This window comes from Oncorhynchus mykiss, chromosome 25 (assembly GCF_013265735.2).
Source record: "Oncorhynchus mykiss isolate Arlee chromosome 25, USDA_OmykA_1.1, whole genome shotgun sequence".
NCBI lineage: Eukaryota > Metazoa > Chordata > Actinopteri > Salmoniformes > Salmonidae > Oncorhynchus > Oncorhynchus mykiss.
In genome coordinates, this window is record NC_048589.1 from 24345476 (window position 1) to 24359161 (window position 13686).

The 13686-nt window shown below is 41.8% G+C and overlaps 1 protein-coding gene across 6 annotated transcripts in view; it reads left to right on the top strand.

Moving 5' to 3' along the window:
- Window positions 1–9828, top strand: part of LOC110505678 (probable phospholipid-transporting ATPase VD) — a 41830-nt gene extending 32002 nt beyond the window's left edge. For 5 of the 6 annotated variants that reach the window (XM_036962432.1, XM_036962431.1, XM_021585065.2 and 2 more), the window contains 8 exons: window positions 4521–4705; window positions 4803–5058; window positions 5200–5402; window positions 5504–5704; window positions 5811–5891; window positions 6075–6179; window positions 9124–9311; window positions 9448–9828. In XM_036962432.1, coding sequence (XP_036818327.1) covers window positions 4521–4705; window positions 4803–5058; window positions 5200–5402; window positions 5504–5704; window positions 5811–5891; window positions 6075–6179; window positions 9124–9311; window positions 9448–9691 — 1463 coding nt within the window. In that variant the 3' untranslated portion in view covers window positions 9692–9828. The remainder of the gene's footprint in view (window positions 1–4520; window positions 4706–4802; window positions 5059–5199; window positions 5403–5503; window positions 5705–5810; window positions 5892–6074; window positions 6180–9123; window positions 9312–9447) is intronic. The other variant, XM_021585064.2, reaches the window with a different exon arrangement.
- Window positions 9829–13686: the final 3858 nt, after the last annotated feature.

The following is a 13686-nucleotide window of genomic DNA, read 5'->3' on the forward strand; positions in this document are numbered from 1 at the left end:
TAGATGGGGGGCGATCAATTCACAAATGGTGTCCAGGGCACAGCTGGGAGCGGAGGGGGGTCGATAGCAGGCAGCAACAGTGAGAGACTTATTTCTGGAGAGGTTAATTCTTAAAATTAGAAGTTCAAACTGTTTGGGTATAGACCTGGAAAGTTTGACAGAACTTTGCAGGCGATCTCTGCAGTAGATTGCAACTTCTCCCCCTTTGGCAGTTCTATCTTGATTGAAAATGTTGTAGCTGGGTATGGAAATCTCAAAATTGTTGGTGGCCTTCTTAAACCAGGATTCAGACATGGCAAGGACATCAGGGTTGGCGGAGTGTGCTAAAGCAGTGAGTAAAACAATCTTAGGGAGGATGCTTCTGATGTTGACATGCATGAAACCAAGGTTTTTTTGATCACAGAAGTCAACAAATGAGGGTGCCTGGGGACACGCAGGGCTTGGGTTTACCTCCACATCACCCGAGGAACAGAGTAGGATGAGGGTACAGCTAAAGGCTAGCAAAAATGGTCGCCTAGAGCGTTGGGGACAAAGAATAAAAGGAGCAGATTTCTGGGCGTGGTAGAATAGATTGCAGATAGGGGTATGGTGGGGTGCGGGTACAGCGGAGGTAAGCCTAGGCACTGAGTGATGATAAGAGAGGTTGTATCTCTGGATAAGCTAGTTATAATGGGTGAGGTCACCGCACGTGTGGGAGGTGGGACAAAGGAGGTATCAGAGGTATAATGAGTGGAACTAAGGGCTCCGCAGTATTCTAAAACAATGATAACTAACCTAAACAACAGTATACAAGGTATATTGACATATGAGAGAGACATAAAGTGAGGCATAAAGTAATCACAGGTGTTGATTTGGAGAGCTAACTAAGACAACAACGGGTGAAACAACAACTGCTAATCAGCTAAAACAACAACAGGTAAAATGGCGATGACTAGGCAGAGAGGGTAGGTTAACTAACTACTATCAGAGCCGGAGTTCTCGGCTGGGGCCGACAGATAAACAAACAAAAATGATAATAAATGTAAAAAAAATAAGCAAAACAAAAATAAACAGAATTGAGTACCGTGATTAATGGACAGTCCAGCAGGCATCAGCTATGTAGCCAAGTGATCATAGGGTCCAGGGGGCAGCAATAGATGGAACAGAGGAGCCGCGGAGTAGTCGCTAGCACGCGGGCGGCACGGCGTTTAAAGTTAGTAGCCGTGGCTAGTAGACGCGTCTGCTTCGATGTCCGACGGAGGCCAGTTGAAGGCACAGCGGATGGAGTATTCGTTGGTAGACCTGTTGTGGTGGTGCGGCGGGGCGCCGTGTCGACTAAGAATCCAAGCCAGATGGCGAAGTGTGCTGAAGTGAAGTAGCCTTCCAGATGACAAGTCCAAATCGAACAACTCAAGCTTTCTAGTAAAGGCCTCAAGTTTTTCCACCATGTCCACCACTGTTTTCCCTCTTCCTTGTAACTGCATATTTAACCCGTTTAAGTGACAAGAATATGTCAGCCAAAAAAGCTGTGTGTAGCTTGCAGTTAATGCTTCAATTTTTCTGTGTCAGGCCTCTGTCTAGGGCGGGAATGCCACTTTGAAAGTTCCATGCTTAAATTCATAATGAAGTCTGAGATTGAGTTATTTGCAAACAGCAACATTTTCATTGCAAATAAGACACACTAGCTTTGCATTGGGAAAAATATTGGAAGATGAACACATCTACATTCTGTCCATTCTTTCACCTTTCTTTTGATAGTTTTTGAGAGCGACATATTCTCTTGCTTTCAAGCTAATTGTTCTGAACTAATGTTGACGTTAAAAAAGTAGTGCAGCTCACAGTAGGCTATGTAGATCTGTTTTTCCCAACCAATCAATGCACAGAGAAATAGACAAAAATAATAATTGAATAGAGACATTGGTGATTTTATGAGCGTAATCAGATCTAAATGATTTTATTGTCACTGAATTTATTATGTACCAATCAGATGTGTTAAAAAAGGCCTACTAATTGTGGATTGACCATTTGACTATTATCTCAAAGAATTTGGCCCAAGGCCAAACCTAGTTGACGAGTCCTGTCCTATGTGTTTTCATCAAATATGGGACTGAGCTTGTCTTATGCTTTAAGCACAGTTTGATTAAATTATAAAGAAAAGACAGCGAGTGACTGTGTGACTAGCACCCGTTTGTCTTTCTCTCTTCCCTGCTGCAGCGACCACCACAGAACATCAACGTGTTTATCACGCTGTCCGTGTTGCTAAAGCTGCAACATAATTACAGCCATTTCTGACTGAAAAGTTCTCTTACCGAAATTCCTCATTTGTTTAGAAAAAAACATTCCCTAAACCCTTGCTCTCTTTTCTGACAGAGTACAGTGCATTCAAAGTATTCAGACCCCTTGACTTTTTCCACATTTTGTTACGTTACAGCCTTATTATAAAATGTATTAAATATATTTTTCCCTAAAAACAGTCACATTAATGCAATTTCCTAAATGGAACAGTTTATTTATTGTTTAAGCTAATTGTTCAAGGCTCCTTTTAATTTATTTTAAAACTAAAATGCTTGATTCCCTTGATTGACTGGTATCCCTTGATTGACTGGTATGCTGTATGATGACATAAACTAACGCATTAATGATTGATTGATGCAGTAGCCTATATAAGTATTGAAATATAGGCCTAAGTAAATGATGGTGTTAATGCTAAATGGGATGCGCTCTTAGGCCTACAGCTCAATATTGGTTATACAAGGCTGCTATACTAAGCCTTCTAATGATAATGACATTACTTATGATCATAATAGTAATAATTACAATAAGAAGGAGATCAAGAAAAAGGAGTGTTATTGTTGTTTTACAAATATTTTTTTTGACAATTTGGAACAGCGTAAAACAGCACTAAATCAATTAAGAATAATACCAGAGAGGCTGTTCTAACGAAAAACAGTTGAATGCCTTTATTACAGCAAAGCGAAGATTAAAAACAGCCGAATGTGAAATTGTTACTTGACATGTTGTTGCATGAGGCTTGGCGCACATGGAATCAGTAGACTATTAAACAAACACTCAAACAGGCAACAGAAGCAGGACCTGCCTTATTTCTGTAGATACAGTACCAGTCAAAAGTTTGGACACACCTATTCATTCAAGGATTTGTCTTTATTTTGACTATTTTCTAAATTGTAGAATAATAGTGAAGACATAAACTATGGAATCATGTAGTAACCGAAAAAGTGTTAAACAAATCAAAATATATTTTATATTTGAGATTCTTCAAAGTAGCCACCCTTTGCCTTGATGACAGATTTGCAAACTCTTGGCATTCTCTCAAGCAGTTTCATAAGGTAGTCACCTGGAATGCATTTCAATTAACAGGTGTGCCTTGTTAAAAGTTCATGTGTGGAATTTCTTTCCTTAATGTGTTTGAGCCAGTTGTGTTGTGACAAGGTAGGGGTGGTATACAGAAGACAGCCCTATTTGGTTAAAGACCAAGTTCATATTATGGCAAGAACAACTCAAATAAGCAAAGAGAAACAACAGTCCATCATTACCTTAAGACATGAAGGTCAGTCAATCCGGAAAATGTCAAGAACTTTTAAAGTTTCTTCAAGTCTAGTCGCAAAAACCATCAAGCGCTATGATGAAACTGGCTCTCATGAGGACCGCCATCGGAAAGGAAGACCCAGAGTTACAAAGGATAAGTTCATCAGAGTTACCAGCCTCAGAAATTGCAGCCCAAATAAATGCTTCATAGAGTTCAAGTAACAGAGACATCTCAACATCAACTGTTAAGAAGAGACTGCGTGAATCAGACCTTCATGGTCGAATTGCTGCAAAGAAACCACTACTAAGGACACAATAAGAAAAAGAGACTTGCTTGGGGCAAGAAACATGAGCAATGGACATTAGACTGGTGGAATTCTGTCCTTTGGTCTGATGAATACAAATTTGAGATTTTTGGTTCCAACCGCCATGTCTGTGAGATGCAGAGTAGGTGAGCGGATGATCTCTGCATGTGTGGTTCCCACCGTGAAGCATGGAGGAGGAGGTGTGATGGTGTGGGGGTGCCTTGCTGGTGACACTGTCAGTGATTTATTTAGAATTCAAGGCACACTTAACCAGCATGACTGCCACAGCATTCTGGTGTGATATGCCATCCCATCTGGTTTGCACTTAGTGGGACTATCATTTGTTTTTCAACAGGACAATAACCCAAAACACACCACCAGGCTGTGTAAGGGCTATATGACCAAGAAGGGGAGTGATGGAATGTTTCGATGTCTTCACTATTATTCTACAATGTAGAAAATAGTACAAATTAAGAAAAACCCTGGAATGAGTAGGTGTGTCCAGACTTTTGACTGGTACTGGATATATAATTTTTTGCTACTGCTCGACTAAAGACATTTCGGCCAACCAAAAGCCTATCGACCAAACAATCGACCAATCGACTAAATGGGGTCACCCCTAAACTTGGTTAGGGGCTAGCAACAACCAATTGCAATGGCTGACTGTAGTGTTACTGTTTCTGTCGCCAGGGGCAACAGGGATTGTGGATAGACTGCAGGAAGAGGTGCCAGAGACCATTGAGGCACTACAGAGAGCAGGGGTCAAAGTATGGGTCCTCACAGGGGACAAACAAGAGACTGCCATAAATATCGCCTGTGCCTGCAAACTGCTTAGGACCACAGACCAACTGCTGACTGCTAACTGTGATAGCAAGGTGAATGTTATCCTGTTATTCTAAATTATTTGTCCTTCAAAATGCGTCCCTGTCATCCTGCTATCAATCTTCCTCATCCTGTCTTGCGTCTCTTCAGGAGGCCTGCAAGGCCTTGTTGCTGGAGCTGCGGGCGGAGGTAGAGCGTGGCGAGGCAGCTGAGGGCACGTCAGGCTTCACCCTGGTGGTGGACGGGCGCACACTGGACTTCGCCCTGCAGGAGGACCTGAAAGGGGACTTCCTGGAGCTGAGCCGGCGCTGCAGGGCCGTGGTCTGCTGCCGCTCCACTCCACTTCAGAAGAGCCATGTGGTACAACTGGTACGGGACCAGCTCCGAGTCATGACCCTCGCCATAGGTCAGTGGAAGTCGGTAACACTTAAATAAATGATAAGTCCAGGATATAAACATTTATGCACATTTATAAGGCAGTAGGAATAGGCCTGTCTTAGTGCTTCCAATCTAGAATTCTTAAGTCTGGGGCGTCCTTTTTGTCCAGGTGATGGCGCCAATGATGTCAGTATGATCCAGGTGGCAGATGTTGGCATTGGGATATCTGGCCAGGAGGGCATGCAGGCTGTGATGTCCAGTGACTTTGCCATCTCCAGGTTTAAACACCTCCGCAAGCTACTGTTGGTCCATGGCCACTGGTGCTACACACGCCTGGCCAACATGATTCTCTACTTCTTCTACAAGAATGTGGTAAGAACATATCTCACTCACCCCAGGCACACTACTCACAATCTCTGTCTTTATTTTCTCTTCCTCCCTCCCTTTGTCTCTTTTTCTTCCTGTGTGTGTAGATGTATGTGAATCTTCTGTTCTGGTACCAGTTCTTCTGTGGTTTCTCGGGGAGCGTCATGACCAACTCCTGGGTGCTCATCTTCTTCAACCTCCTCTTCACCTCCGCCCCTCCCCTTCTCTACGGGATCCTGGACAAAGACGTGTCTGCAGATACCCTCATTAAGTTACCGGAGCTCTACAAATCCGGACAGAATTCCAAGGTGTGTTAAGGCAGAATCTGGTTGTATTAGGACAATGATTTCCAAATCTGGTCCTTGGGTATAACACAAACACTCATTGATATGTTTTATTTATGTATCTGTCCAGGCGTACCTCCCTTCTACCTTCTGGCTGACGATGCTGGACGCTCTTTACCAAAGCCTTGTCTGTTTCTTCATTCCTTACTTTGTGAGTAGATTTCCACAAATAGTGTTATTGCCATTGATCTATTGTGTTTTGATACATATACCCTGAGAAGGGGTCAGTGATGTGGTGTTGTTCTCTCTAGTCTGGGAGTAGTTTAAGTTGAATAGGGCATCATGTCATACCCTGCCTTTGAACGAATGACAGGACTTCCTTATTTTTGGTCAGGCATATGCAGGGTCAGATGCAGACATGCTCTCCTTTGGGTCTCCCATCAACGCCTCGGCCCTCCTCATCATCCTACTACACCAGGTCATCGAGAGCCGCACACTGGTGAGAATCACACCTTACCTGACACACCCATAGGTTGATAATGACAATGCATTTACAGTGCATTCAGAAAGTATTCAGACCCCTTGATTTTTTTTTACACATTTTATTACGTTACAGCCTTATTCTAATATGGATACAATTATTTTGGGGGATGGGAATGCCACTTTGAAAGTTCCATGCTTAAATTCATAATGAAGTCTGAGATTGAATTATTTGTAAACAGTGACATTTTCATTGCAAATAAGACACACTGGCTTGGCATTGGGAAAATATTGTAAGATGAAAACATCTCTCTGTCCATTCTTCCCTGAAACTTCGATTTTCACCTTTCTTTTGATACTTTTTGAGAGCAACATTCTTTTGCTTTCAAGTTAATTGTTCTGAACATATGTTCCCCTTTAAAAAAGTAGTGGAGCCTACAGTAGGCTACGTACAGTGCATTCAGAAAGTATACAGACCTCTTGACTTTTACCACATTTTATTGTTACAGCCTTATTCTAAAAATATATATTTTTAATTTCGCTCAATCTACACACAACACCCCATAATGACAAAGGGAAAGCAGGTTTTTAGAATTTTTTGCAAAAAAAATTAAAATGACCTTATTTACATAAGTATTCAGACCCTTTGCTATAACACTCGAACTTGAGCTCAGGTGCATCTTGTTCCCCATTGATCATCCTTGAGATGTTTCTACAACATGATTGGAGTCCACCTGTGGTGAATTCAATTGATTGGACACGATTTGGAAAGGCACACACCTGTCTATATAAGGTCCCATAGTCGACAGTGCATGTCAGAGCAAAAACCAAGCCATGAGGTCGAAGGAATTGCTCTGAGACAGGATTGTGTCGTGGCACAGATCTGAGGAAGGGTACCAAAACAGTTCTGCAACATTGAAGGTCCCCAAGAACACCGTGGACTCTTCCTAGAGCTGGCTGCCATGCCAAACTGAGCAATATTTCGCAACAAAGTATCCTTCACTCTTGCTGTCAAACTTACCCTCGTAAAACTGACCATCCTACCGATCCTCGACTTCGGCGATGTCATTTACAAAATATCCTCCAACACTCTACTCAACAAATTGGATGCAGTCTATCACAGTGCCATCTGTTTTGTCACCAAAGCCCCATATACTACCCACCACTGTGACCTGTATGATCTCGTTGGCTGGCCCTCGCTTCATACTCATCGCCAAACCCACTGGCTACAGGTCATCTACAAGTCTCTGCTAGGTAAAGCCCCGCCATATTTCAGCTTACTGGTCACCATAGCAGCACCCACCCGTAGCACGCGCCCCAGCAGGTATATCTCACTGGTCACCCCCAAAGCCAATTCTTCCTTTGGCCGCCTCTCCTTCCAGTTCTCTGCTGCCAATGACTGGTACGAACTGCAAAAATCTCTGAAGCTGGACTCTTACGTCCCTCACTAGCTTTAAGCACCAGCTGTCAGAGCAGCTCACAGATCACTGCACCTGTACATAGCGCATCTGTAAATAGCCCATCCAATTTTCCTCATCCCCATACTGTTATTTATTTATCTTGCTACTTTGCACCCCAGTATCTTAACTTGCACATTCATCTTCTGCACATCCTACCATTCCAGTGTTTAATTGCTATATTGTAATTACTTCACCACCATGGCCTATTTATTGCCTTACCTCTCTTATCCTACCTCATTTGCACATGCTGTATACAGATTTTTCAACTGTATTATTGATTGTATGTTTGTTTATTCCATGTGTAACTCTGTGTTGTATGTGTCGAACTGCTTTGCTTTATCTTGGCCAGGTCGCAGTTACAAATGTGAACTTGTTCTCAACTAGTCTACCTGGTTAAATAAAAGTGAAATACATAAAACAAAACTGTAAAAATTGGGGGAAAAGGGCCATGGTCAGGGAGGTGACCAAGAACCTGAAGGTCACTCTGACAGAGCTTTATAATTCCTCTGTGGAGATGGTAGAACCTTCCAGATGGACTACAATCTCTGCAGCACTCCACCAATCAGGCCTTTATGGTAGAGTGGCCAGACGGAAGCCACTCCTCAGAAAAAGGCACATGACAGCCTGCTTGGAGTCTCAGACCATGAGAAACAAGATTCTCTGGTCTGATGAAACCAAGGTTGAACTCTTTGGCCTGAATGCCAAGAGACACATCTGGAGGAAACCTGGTACCATCCCTACCGGAAGCATGGTGGTGGAAGCATAATGTGGGGATGTTTTTCAGCGACAGGGACTTGGCGCCTAGTCAGGATCGGGTGAAAGATGAACGAAGGAAAGTACAGAGAGATCCTTGATGAAAATCTATTCCAGAACGCTCAGGACCTCATCTTCTAACAGGACAATGACCATAAACACACAGCCAAGACAATGCAGGAGTGGCTTCGGGACAAGTCTTTGAATGTCCTTGAGTGGCCCAGCCAGAGCCCGGACTTGAACCCAATCGAACATCTCTGGAGAGACCTGAAAATAGCTGTGCAGCGACGCTCCCCATCCAACCGGACAGAGCTTGAGAGGATCTGCAGAGAAGAATAGGAGAAACTCCCCGAATACAGGTGTGCCAAGCTTGTAGCGTCATACACAACAAGACTCGAGGCTGTAATTGTTTGTTTTTATACATTCGCAAACATTTCCTAAAACCTGTTTTCACTTTGTCATTATGGGGTAATGTGTGTAGATTGATGAGGGGGAAAAAACAATTGAATCCTTTTTAGAATAAGGCTGTAACGTAACATGGAAAAATTCAAGGGTTCTGAATACATTTTCCAAATGCACTGTATTTAGCACTTTTGACTAGGTCTCAATGCATTCACATTTTGAAGGGGGCAACTCATGGGTTCAAGTTGTGAATAAGTGCACCTGGGATCGTGTCTGAATACTCCTGTTCCATGTTATGTACTCTATTTATATTCCTATGTTGATCTGTGCTATGTTTCTGTGTTACAGACATGGCTACATGTGTTAGTGCTGGTGGGTAGTGCTCTCTTCTACTTCTCTTTCACCCTGGTCTTCAGTGTGGTGTGTGTGACGTGTAGTCCCCCCACCAATCCCCTTGGTGTGGACAAGCTACAGATGTCCCAACCACTCTTCTATGGAGTATGTGCCCTCACCACCGTGCTGGCACTGCTACCAAGGTATACACACCAACAGTAGTGCCAATCCTTTTCAGACAGAATCACTGCTCGATTTGAGACCCATGTCATAAAAAACATATTTTTTGTAAATCATTTTTTAAACCTTTTCTACCTTCCCTCACTGTTACTCTTTCAGATTCCTGTTCCATGCATTGCGCAACAGCATCTCCCCCTCTGACACACTGAAAGCTGCTCTGATGGACCAGCTCAACCCAGACAACTACTGTAGGAGGATGCAGCACTGGAACCAGACCCAGGCCCAGAGTAAAGCCAGGGGTCTCATCATCAATGTGGAAGACTTGGACATCAAGATCCCTGACTTTATACTCCCTAAAGAGCTGAAGGAATGCAGAGCTGCCACTGGCTCTGTGCTCTCCTGACCTCAGAGGCTACAGGAGGTGGCTACAATAGAAAGAAAAGAATAGTCCCCATTCAAGTCATTGATGGCATAATTGGTAGCCATTGTGAGTGTACTCTTAGGAGCAAAGAAGGAAGTAAAAGCTGGAAGTGTACCCTTCAATTTGTGCTGTGATTTGTTGAATTAACTCAACTGACATTACAAAAAATACATTCCATTGCATGAGCCACATCAGTTAGCATCATTTACCAGTCAAATTGCAAGGGTTAGAGGTTCCAAGCCTGTGCTATTCATTATTTACATGGTGGCTACAGGGTTCAACCCTAACACCCTTCAAAGCTAGCTGGCTTGCTGCCTTGCATGCATTGCTCACTGGTGTTGGTTAAGATCACCATGCTGTCTATCCAGGGCAAAGAGATGGATGTTTCTCACATGTGCCTAGAGTTGCATTAACATGGAGTCATGGTCCCTTGAGAAAAGATTGGTGATGTGGACACATTCATAAATGTGTGTGTGCTGTGTGGTAGGACTTTGACACAATCCAGTGTCCATGGTGAAGAGGCCCCTTCATAGTGCACCTTACCCGAACACTGCTAGGTGTGGTCCACTCTGGCCCTCTTCAATGTGCACTGAGCATGTAGAGAACAGAAGGCTATTCGTTATCATTATTAGTTATCAAAGCGCTGCTTCGTTGAGACGGGTGGAATTATATGCAGGAGTGTGTAATGTTTGGAATGTTTTTACAATCCTTGAGCTGCGTACACTTATTTTTAAAGTTAGCATCAAGCTATGACTCCTTTTGTGTTTAGGCACAACTCTTCGACATTGGTGTGTCTTAAACAAACACTCCAAAATAACATTGTAAATTATGCATATGAACCTTGGACACAGAGGTCCCATTGAAGGGCTAGACCAAATCAAAATGCTGTAAAGTGGCCTTTTCCTCCTGAATCACACTTGAATTCATTTTGACTGGAGTTGAAATGGATTTGGCATGGACCTGACCTTTCTCACCACTGTTTTCCTCTGACCTTTAGTTGAGTAAAGCAGTCCACTAAAACATGGGATATATTTATTTAACATGTATTTCCTTGTTGAGATACAATCTCTTTTTGAGAAAGTCCTGACCAAAGTGGCAGCACATGTTTAGTTACAAGACAAGAACCAAAATGCTATGTACAGTTACACACTGACAAAATGAAAATGAAATGTGGGAATTGACTGAGGGCCTAGGGCTTCTAAAGCAAGACAACCAAAAGTGCAACTTAGTAGGCTTAAGTGCAGGAGGAGGATTCAGGTATGGCCCTCTATGTGAAGTAGGCAGTGGTGTAAAGTACTTCAGTAAAAAATACTTTAAAGTACTACTTCAGTTGTTTTTTGGGGATATCTTTACTATTTATATTTTTGACAACTTTTACTTTACTACATTCCTAAAGAAAACAATGTACTTTTTACTCCATACCTTTTCCCTGACACCCAAAATAATCATTACATTTTGAATGCTTAGCAGAACATGAAAATTGTCCAATTCACACACTTATCAAGAGAACATCCCTGGTCATCTCTACTGCCTCTGATCTGGCAGACTCACTAAACACAAATGCTTTGTTTGTGAATTATGTGTTTGAGTGTGCCCCTGGCTATCTGTAAATTAGAAAACACATTGTGGTTTGCTTAATATAAGGAATTTGAAATTATTTATAATATAAGTATATTTTAGCAATTACATTTACCTTTAATACTTAAGTATATTTAAAACCAAATACTTTTAGACTTTTACTCAAGTAGCATTTTACTGGGTGAATTTCACTTTTACTTGAGTCATTTTCTATCAAGGTATCATTAAGTGTGACAATTGGGTACTTTTTCCACCGCTGAAAATAGGCTTTACAAATGTTCTCTTGAGTTTACCTGGATAAGGCATTGGCATTCATATCTACTTCTGAGAAGTTACGTTTTTCTCTACCACATGCAATTCTGACCTGGTTTGGTCTTTTTCAGACAGATCATCCTCAGTATTTTATGTGGTAACATTAGACTGATGTAATTTTTTTTTTTAAATAGATTTTTACAGTACAATCCTACATATCAAATCCTGTACAACATGGCAAAGGCGGCTGATTTGAATATAGTCCAATTGGAAAAGTTTCAGAGCAATGATTAGAAGTCATTATTTTATATCAACTTAATTCCAAATGTGTTTCAGAGCAATGTATAAGATATTGGTATAAATACATTAGCAACTCATGTGTTCTGTATCATGTTAATTATTTGAGTTTAGTGTTATTAAACGTCTGATGTTAATTTGTGTACGATAATTAGTGTTATTATTATACAAACTACTTCATTAGCCTAATATTCTAAACAAGGGTAAATGGGGCCTGAGTCAACCCTGCTAGCTCCCTCCCCTCCTCTACGTCCCTCCATCTTTCTTTTAAAATGTGGATAAAGAACAGTTTAATCCTACAAACTGTGGACCCGTTGAGATCACAGTAGGCATATGACTATGTAGGACTACTGTAGTAATGTCTGCCAGTTTTACATTTTTGTTATGGCGTGTCTGCTTGGAACTTCCTCATCATTTCCGTTTGGTCAGCGTGCGTGTAGGATTTCAGTTGGTGCTTTTAGAATGTTGAGTCGATGCTGTAGCCTTACAGGTGGAGAATCGCACAGGTGATTAATTGCCATCGTTTTCACGATGACCTACTACAGTGACACGCCAAGTGTCGACAATGAGGTGGAGACATTAGGGTAAGAATGTCATTCTTGTCCCTATTCGTACATTTTATCTTATAGCCTACCTGATCAAACGAAATTCAAGTTCTCTTCCTGTGCAGTGAGTTTTAGGAATGTTATCTGAAAGGCTTCAAGACAAGGGAATCCCTTCACTAGGCATCATAGTATTGTTATTAGCCTATTTATATTTAATTGTTAAAATATATTAATTGTTTAAATATTGCATTTAAAAAAGGGACAATCTGGGATTGGTACATCCATTTTCTGACTTTTTAAATGAATTATATATAGCAGTGGAAACCATGTATTTGATACCATTCCACTACCATGAGCCCATCCTCCCCAATTAAGGTGCCACCAACCTCCTGTGATATATAGCCATTGAATCTTGAAGAATAGAACAGAAATGCCTCATGAGCATAGTTCAACTGTCTACCCTACCCATAGCTCTCAAACACTTGGCGGAATTATGCCTTATCCCTACAGTTTTCAGTGGTTAGCTTCGCCCATGACTGGCTCATGTGAACTATAATCCTGCTGTTTAATGTCTAAAAACGTCAATAATCATCGTTTGCGATATGGCTTTCGAAACATACGGCCCAAATCTTTAATCAGCTAGAAAGGAGGGTACTTGAGAGAGGTCATGAGCAGATGAGCTCCCACATTTTTCAGCATGTTTTTAAAAATAGATAAGAGTTATACAAACTTAGATTTTTTTGGAAGGGACATATACAGGATGCTACCCTAAACAACATAACCTTCATTCCAAATTGAAACAGCAAACCAACAACCTGATTTTGGATGGAATTACTTGGAATGCTTCATACGCTCAAGGATTATTATTCCCAAACTATACATCAAATGCTCTGGCAAACAAGCAGAGGCCTGAAAACCACATCCAACCTGGAGCTGAGTAATGCTTAGTCTGAAGCTATTTTTTTACTTTCAAAAGCAAAGAAGAAAAATAAATGACAATTATATATTTGACTTAATAAGGACTGAATACTCAGGCTACCAAGCTTTGCTAGGACAAAGAGATACAACTTCAATTAGCCCTCATGTGTGAAGCGAGAGGTGTTGAAGCCTTTGAGCTCAACAAATGGCAGGCTACCCCACCCAGATCCAGAGGCCTTGATGCCCCCTCCTGCTGTTCAAAGACCACCCACTGGCATTTTCTACAAGAAATCTGACTCCAGAAATAAAAGCTTCTCCCAAGTGGGTGACACCTACTCCCGTTACCTGCTGCACTGCTGTTTCTAAACACCTCTCACTGGCTTTGAA